The sequence below is a fragment of the Schistocerca piceifrons genome, chromosome 1 (assembly GCF_021461385.2).
Source record: "Schistocerca piceifrons isolate TAMUIC-IGC-003096 chromosome 1, iqSchPice1.1, whole genome shotgun sequence".
Taxonomy (NCBI): domain Eukaryota; kingdom Metazoa; phylum Arthropoda; class Insecta; order Orthoptera; family Acrididae; genus Schistocerca; species Schistocerca piceifrons.
The window spans coordinates 356,926,306-356,934,975 of NC_060138.1; the positions used below are offsets into that span (position 1 = coordinate 356,926,306).

An 8,670-nucleotide genomic window follows, 5' to 3' on the forward strand; every position below is an offset into this window, starting at 1 on the left:
GATGGAGACAGAAGCTATGACGTTTGAGTGAATTCATTGAATAATTTTTGTTCAAGGAAAGGTAAATTGGGCCTTCGGAAAAAATTCTCGTTTTTGTTCTTGACTGAGTCAAGAGGCATTCACCTGATAGTGGGTATCAGATTTTTGAAGTTAAAACTTAAGTATTTCATACAGTATCATCTGAATGGTCAGTGATGTTAGTGTGAGTTAATAATGAATTATGCACCATTCAGTTACAGGAATAGAAATAGTAACACAGTGAAGCATTTCTTCTAATAAGTTTCCTGCCATTAAGTATAGTTATATTGTAACATGGGGAACAAGGAATTGTGAATTTGGTAATGGCAGGAAGAGTGTTTGGGGGGTAGAAATTGTAGAGGCAGACCAAGGCTTGAATACAGTAAGCAGGTCCACATGGATGTAGGCTGCAAGAGTTATGTGGAGATGAAGAGGCTTGCACAGGATAGACTCCTATCATGGTGAGCTGCATCAAACCAGTATTTATAGTAATGAGTGCAACATAAAGATACTGGAATATGTTTCACTATTGTTAAATTTCATAGAGAATTATTATTGACACTGTAGTTCAGAATTCCAATTCGCATTGAAATATCTTCTGAGTATTTGAACTGTTCTCTCCCAGGAGTTTTGAAACGGAGTGTATACGCTCCAGGAAGAACCTGGGAATTTTTTCATCCTGAAGAAAACCAGGGAATTCTGGGGACTTTTCGTTGTTTTAGTTTTCAGTTACGTTTTGACTGGTAAGAACTGATACTCAAACAAAGAATTTTACTTGTGCCCGGTACAGCAAGTTATTTTTGTCAATTTGATAAAAAAAATTGGCTTTAATTAATCTTTTCCACGGAGGCACTTTGTTTGAAACGCTTACTGGCCTAGTGACAAATGTTTGCAGAATTTCAAGTGCACGTTATCATTTGGGACGTATAGCATTATGCCATAATAAAGAACTAATCCTGAGATGATACAGTATTGGTACTCCAAGAATGTTTGCATCCCAAAAATCACACTGAAAGGTTTAATATGAGCTTGGGGCCTATGTCTTTGTGAATCTGGACATACAAATGTGCTCTTTAAGTCGAATTATGAGTTTTATTATGGTTTACGAAATTCTGGTGCTCTCGGAGTATCCTCTGATGTCCTGTTTCGTTTATGATGTAATGTGAAGTCTCTTAATGCTATATAGGTATGAACATAAGGGCTACCTACGTCGTCATAGCTGTGCAGGTGCAGTAATGCCGTTTCCTGGCGCTCTCTGGCAACTGCTAAATCGAATTTTGATGGGTTGCGGGAAAATACTGCAATTGTTGGTTTGAAAGTGTTACTTTTGAAGTACATTTCATTTTACACAATATGAGTTATGTTACACTTGCAAACATGCTTTTAATTTCTTAAATCACAGAGCATTTGATTCTCATTTATAGCTTAACACTTCGAGAAGATTTTCGAAAAGACAACCAGACATTTATGTCATTACTTAAAATTTTACTGGTACATTTGTGTGATGTATCGAAGTGTAACACACGAAAAAAAGACGGATATTGTACGTGAAAGTTAAGCTTTTCTTGTAGCTACACTACAGACATAAATTTATGCCATTAACTTTTCCTATTTGTATGTTGTGTTCTATGCACTGAATCACTTCATTTACATGCGATACATCTTCTGAAAGACAAAAACAGAATTTTGGAAATCATTTTTTGCTGTTGCGTTTACGTGTTAATGTCTGAAGCGGATTGCTTGCACAGTTGACAAAGGCACCTGGAAAACAGGAGATGTAGTTTATGATTTAGTCGGCACAGTTGCTATTTATCTTAAATTAGATGAGGTATAAACCGCTTCACTCTTAACATTTCTACTTATCCTTCACTGTGCAAAAAGGCACTCCATCAATATTAGCCGAAATTTTTGAAAAACAAGACTAAGCCTGACAGCCCAAGCACATCGGCTGCATTTACGTGGAAGCGAAAATCAGATTGCGGAATTGGAAAACTGGCAGCCAGAAACTGATTTCCGGAATCGATTTTGAAGTGTTTAGATGACCACCCAGAAGCGGTATTGGATCTGTTTACAAAATCCAGTTCTGGTTGCCTCATGTGAACGCAATGAATATCTGCTACCATCAGCTTGCGAGATCATGTGACATGAGCCATGATTGGCTTAGAAAAGTGCATCGCGATCTTGATTTAGTTTCTTCAGAAACTAACATTCTGTGTTTGGTGGAATTTGATTATGTAAGTTCGTAATTCGAGAATATGCAGCATACATGTTGCTGCAAATCAAATATCTTTCGAATTCGCCCACTCCCCCCCCGATCTTTGTTTCCTAAAGCGACGGGAGGTTCTATGCCAGTATATAAAACCTTGACCATTCAAAGGATTGACGAGTTTTCCCATTCCAAGCGAAAGTATACTGTCTCACCTGGGAGGAAGTGTATTTTTTAATAGGGAAGAGTCTGGGAATTTTTTCCCTTGTCCACGTATAAACCCTGTGAAATCAACATCAGAGCTGCGCAAATTCCAATTTGTTTGCTCCTTCCTGTTTTTCTGCTTTTTGGGTGATATGTAGTAAACTAAATTGCCAGTAGCCTTCCATCATTTCAATCTGCTGGTTGCTCTCTAATAAATTTGTAGTATTATTACTCCCATCTGTCATTAAAATTGGACTATGAAATCCAGATCATTTTCTGATACTGACATAATAGTACAAACAACAATAACTATGACTTACTGTGAACTGTTAAGACATGTCACATTTATGGTTGTAAAATAGGTAATGAAGGGGAAAAAAAGTACTACTGAAAACAATCAACAGTGTTACTGTCCACTTCCATTCAGAAGTAGATAAAATCAGTAATCTCGGTGTATAATTTGTGTATTGTCTTCAGTATCTCACATGCATTCTCTCTTTCTCACAAACGTTTTTACATTTATCTAGTTGAGATTATTTTTTACTTGTGTAATCTTTTGTATCAGGACCTCTTCAAGTTGTCGTGGCAGCTGGTCCTTACACACAGACTGATACATTGATGTATCAGCCATTGGAGGACTTGGTGTCTTACATAAGAAACCATGAGCCACATGCATTGATACTAGTGGGGCCATTTGTAGATGCCAAGCATCCACATGTTGAGGAAGGAAAACTTGCAGAAACACATGATTCTCTGTTTGAGAAGATAGTTGAAGGAATTATGGAACCACTTAGAGGGTGAGGTTATGTTGCTGACAGCATGAGCTTTCAACATATTATTTATCTGACGGCATTGTTTGTTCTAGTTGTAGTGTATCAAGAAAGGGTATAAAAAATCCCAGTAGTGAAACTTTATTTTCCTTCTAGGTCTCACACACAAGTTGTTGTTGTACCATGTTGGCGAGATGTCCATCATCATGTGATATACCCAACACCACCATTTTTACGTACAAAAAGATTAATGTATACTAACTTGCATTTTATGTCTGATCCGTGCCAGTTTTCAATCTGTGGTGTTAAGTTTGGTGTTACATCCGTAGACGTCTTGTTCCACCTTGGGAAGGAAGAGATATCTTAGTAAGTGGTGCTAGATAATATTGTAAGATATAGTAACTCTTAAGTTGGTTGAAGTTTGATTCTGTTTGGTTTTAAAATATCCACAGAACCCAAACTAGCCTCTTACCTGACTGTTTTGTGATACTTCAAATTTGGTTTTAGTCATATTAAACTGAAAGTTAATTCAGTGATAAGATCAATACAAGAGTAGAAAGTGTGCAAAATGTGTTGATTTGTGCTGTGGCATTTGTTTGTTAGCTACACCCATGTTGTAACTGAGACAAGTGTCATTGCGAACATCAGGTTGCGTAAGTAATGTATGAGTATGGTACATGAAGTTAGTAAATTTTCAATGCATTCTTTGCAGTCCTGCTCAGGGTTCAGACCGTCTTGGGCGGTTGGCTGGTCATGTTCTGTCCCAGCGGAACTTCTATCCACTTTTTCCACCTGCTGAAGAGTTAAGCGTGGATCTGGGCCACTGGGAAAAACTTTCACATCTTCCTGTTGCACCACACATTCTTATTTTGCCATCAGATTTACGTTATTTCATAAAGGTGAGTTTAATATTTCCAGTGCCTATCGGTAATTGTATGCAGTGCATAACTTGTAGAATTTAAAGTACATTTCCCACAAACAGTATTCATCTCTCTCTGTCTCTCTTATCTGATTATTAAAAATTTATACATTGATTCTATTGTCAATAGTACATGTAATTGTATTGGATGTAATAAGTTTTTTCTAATTATAGTTTTTCATGGAATTGTTTCAGAACATAAAAGGTTGCTTGGTTGTTAATCCAGAGCGGCTTGCCAAAGGATTGGTTGGTGGGAGTATGGCACGTTTAGAAATAAAAGCTGCAGGACAAGGATCGCAGTTTCCTGTCAGTGTTGTTGCTCAGATTTTGAAGATTTAACTCTATTAATGGACTTCCAAATTTTAAATATAATTATGTACTTCATGCTTCGAAATAATTTTAAGATAATAGGACTGAGATGAAACATGCACACAGTTGGTCCAGTGTCAAATTTCCTGCAGATTTTAAGCCTTCCTGAATCATTTGTGTCAGATATTAGAAAACTCTAGTATTGTGAAGTTTTTTATGAAGGGATGCAAGTGGAAGTAGAAATTTATGATGGTTTTCTTACAAGCTAAAATTGGCCCTAAATGGTACCATTCAGATGTGGCACTATTTTAAAGTACCATTACTGTTGTTCATTTAGTTGCAGCTCAAAAGTTGGCAAAGTAGTTCGTTTACGATGAGCACTTTAAAGTTGAGGTTTTCATTTGATTATTTTTTGTAAATGCCAAACTTAATACCAGTGCCTTGAATTGCTGTGAACGATGTGTGATTATTGATCACTTTCTGAAAAGATGTTACATTAATGTGTTCTCTCGAGAACTGGTCCAGGTTTCTGAAAATGTGGACTCTTAAGGTGAATGTTTTGAGACACTATAAAACATTTTGTACAAAAAATTTATTTCATTGTGTTTGTATAAAACCTACAAGACATAACTTGTAATGGTACCTCACCTTAACCCTTCGGCTTGAAAACGTAGTCATTAATAATAGGGTAAGCTGAAAGCTGCACACGAGTTTTTGGAGAAAAACACAAACCCATTCTTTCCTTGCTTCAAATTAAAATTTATATTTACAAGATAGATCATTTCCTAAAACTGTTTCTTACATAGTGCTACCATTGTTCAGACTTTTGTCATAGTGGGGAACCAACTTTTCTAGGCCTCATTGTAGAAAGATACTGTCAGTGAAGGCAGTCACTGAAAAGTTTTTCACGTTGTCATTGCTGTAAAAGTGCCTTCCTGCAAAATCACATTCAAAAGTTCGAGAATGTGGGGTTGTCAGAATGTGCGAGATCATGGCTGTATGGCAGGTGATCAAACTGCTGCCAACTGAACTGTTGAATAAGGTTTTGGGTGATGCCGGTAGAATGGGAATGTGCATTATCATGAAGCAGCATATGCCTTTTCTGATTATTCCACGCCTTTTGAATTGTGCACCAAGGTTTTCTCGGAACACAGTGCACTGATGTTTTGTTCTTACAACTTTATTTTGAATTTGTTTTTTGAGGGATTGTGAATGCCTCCTCTCCATTGACTGTCATTTGGTTTCTGGACTACATCGCCGGTCACAATTCTGTTATGGAATTCATCTCCATTGTTACTTTATTAGGTAAGAAATTTCAAAGCATTGCAAAGGCACTTCATTTCGTGAGCTGTTGCAAGTGTTTTTGGAACCCAACAGGAACACATTTTGCAAAAATTTAAGTGATTTGTGACACTTGCAAAACAGGCTTTCAAATTTGTGGAAACTTGTCACAAAGCATTCTTATTGTCAACTATCTGTTTTCACGAATTTTCTCATTCACTTTCTCAACCAAACCATCTTTGACAACGGATGAACATTGGTTCGGCCAGCATTGAATTGCCTCCCCCACTTTCTCACCATTCAATCATACATATCTAAAACTTGATGAATTTCAACTGGATTAATATTGTTTGTGTTCAAAAATCTTATACAGAATGTATTTCAATCTGTGGTCTCGGAGATGGTGTTAAACATTTTGAATGATCCCTAACAAATGCCAACACAACACAACACAACCTAGCGGTGTGTGTGTGTGTGTGTGTGTGTGTGTGTGTGTGTGTGTGGTGTGTGTCTGTGTGTGTGTGTGTGTGTGTGTGTGTGTTGGAAAGACAATGAACCAGAGGGACGAGTGTGAATATGTGGAACAGCGACAAGAATGCTGTGATGGCGGCAGAGCAGAAAAACTTTCTTGACACACTCTTAAAAGTCGTGAGGAACAGTTTTATTGGGAATTTGTTTCTAGAAAAATCATGCCAAACAAAGTTCCATATTGCACATGTACTGTAATCTGAACAATGTGACTAGCTGATACTGAGAGATGGTGTTTGTGTGTGACCGACATAAATTTGCATTAGTGATAGGCTTTATGGTGTAGTAAGTTTTGAATATTGTATTCATTGTGAAAGATAAATATTCTGGGCTGTTATGCAGTGGTCAGATCAACATAATAGCCTGGAAAATTTTCATAATTATGGTTGTTCTTGTGTTAAAATGTTTTATCCAAGGGTCACCGTCAAGGCTTTAGCCCTCTTTCAGAAGATTCCTCTGCAGATCGAATCTTTGTTTTTTGAACATAAATCTTGAGACTGCCGCCCCTCATCGGTGTTGTGGAGCCTGTCACCATATTGTGTCAACTAAATATCTGTGGCACTAGAGTGCAGTGCCAGGCAGTATAATACGTAGTCTGACCACTACGTAATAGTGCAGAATATTTAATTTTGATATTTTACACAAGAACAGTGCAGTGCATGGAGAACTCAAATTTTATTGCACATTCAAGGCTGTCTCTTAAATAAATGTACATTAGTCACATACAGTCACTGAGACACCCTCTCATATACCAACTAGTCACATTCTTCAAGTAACAATATATTTGCAATATAGAACTATTTTTCGACATGACTTCTATGGAAACAAACGCCCATTAAAACTGGAAACTAGCATACGAATTCTAAGGTAAAGTGACACACTTGCAGAGTGTGTGACCATAGCCAAAAAGGGAGAAGTAGCACACTCAAATGTACTCGTGGAAGCAGAATGCTAAGCACTGATGAGTGATGTTAATACCAATGTGACTTGTCTGACAGAAAATGCTGTAATGCCACACACTTTCCTGTTTTTGCTTAAAACCTGTAGGTTGAGGTATGTAGATGTGTTTGTTTACCCATTTGGTTGCAGTTTCATTGTTAGTGATGACTCTACACGTCCCTTAGCAAAATGTTTTCATATTAGTATACATACTTAGCGCGCACACATGCAGTACAGTGCAGACCTAGAAATGCCTTTAGTCTGCTCTGTAAGCAGTAATGCACAGGTAAATGAAAGGTTAGTTTGTGGTTCTTCTGTACTAAGAAGCTAAAGCTTCAAATTGGCTTTTTTTTTTTTTTTTTCCAAGAAACTATTAGCTGTCTTGTCAGTGGAGCAAACTTCTAAGGACTTCTTATTGCACTGCCGGCATGAATAATTTTCACAAGTGTCCACTGTCAGCACCTTATTTCACAGCACTCGTTCTCTGTAGAAAGGAAATTAGAAGTTGGTAACTTCACAAATAAAACAGGATTAAGGTTTAATTCTTGCAGTAGAAACTTAATTGTTTAGGGGGATCGAACATTCAAGGGACACTGCTGATTTGGAGCCGCCAAGGAACAAACCAGCAGTAAGCTGCATAGAATTTTGCGGACATTAAAGCCCATGAAAATATAAGCAGTAAAGTAGTGCAGTGCAACAGGCTGATAGCTGTCTTACACATAATTTTATATCTGAAGAGCTATGTATGTATTGCAGTGAGCTGCACAGGTTACTTGTTGTAAATTCATCTAGTAAAAGACACAATTGTAGTGTATGTGAGGAACATAATATCGAATCATTTTTTGTCCAAAAAACTAAATTTTACAGAAACAAAAGATTGACGCTTCGTAATAACCTGGGGGGACACTTTTCACAAATATTAAATTATGAAGTTGTTATGTTTGGGGCTTGCTTCTAGCAACTTGAAAAACTGAAATGAATTTGCAGTTGTGTTCTTCAAATTTAAGGGAAATTTGTTTGCTTTGATTGAATAATTTGTAAAATATAAAAATAATCTATTCATAAGGTAAGTGACAAACCAGTTATTTTTATAGTAACAAAACATGGGCTTTTAAAATAAAATTTAATTATTCACAATTAACATTGTAATGTATAGTGTACTCATAATGTTCACCTTACTGCCAGTAGACTTCCTAATAGGTTCTATATCAAACTAACATCGTGTTGTAGAAAACTGTATTATTACACAGTCAACATATTCACATAAAAATCACCTTTAAATACATCTCAGTGTCTTTGTGCTGCTCTATAGTTCTTGAAGGACATACTGTAGTATTTAAATGCTTCTTTGTGTTCTTAGTAAGGGGAACTGGATGGTTGTTTGGTTATGTATATTTGGGTTTAAATTGATACCAAATTTATTAATGTGTGTTGAGTGGTTTCCGTTTTACAAGGGTTTTAGTAAAACCCTGCAACGCACACTTTTCATGAACTCT

The 8,670-nt window shown here is 36.7% G+C and overlaps 1 protein-coding gene across 3 annotated transcripts in view; it reads left to right on the forward strand.

Moving 5' to 3' along the window:
- The window catches only part of LOC124784686 (DNA polymerase alpha subunit B), a 93,292-nt gene extending 88,271 nt beyond the window's left edge, over nt 1-5,021 (forward strand). For all 3 annotated transcript variants that reach the window (XM_047254120.1, XM_047254121.1, XM_047254122.1), the window contains 4 exons: nt 2,994-3,225; nt 3,355-3,564; nt 3,911-4,097; nt 4,313-5,021. In XM_047254120.1, the coding sequence (XP_047110076.1) occupies nt 2,994-3,225; nt 3,355-3,564; nt 3,911-4,097; nt 4,313-4,456 (773 nt within the window). In that variant the 3' untranslated portion in view covers nt 4,457-5,021. The remainder of the gene's footprint in view (nt 1-2,993; nt 3,226-3,354; nt 3,565-3,910; nt 4,098-4,312) is intronic.
- The last annotated feature ends 3,649 nt before the right edge of the window (nt 5,022-8,670 follow it).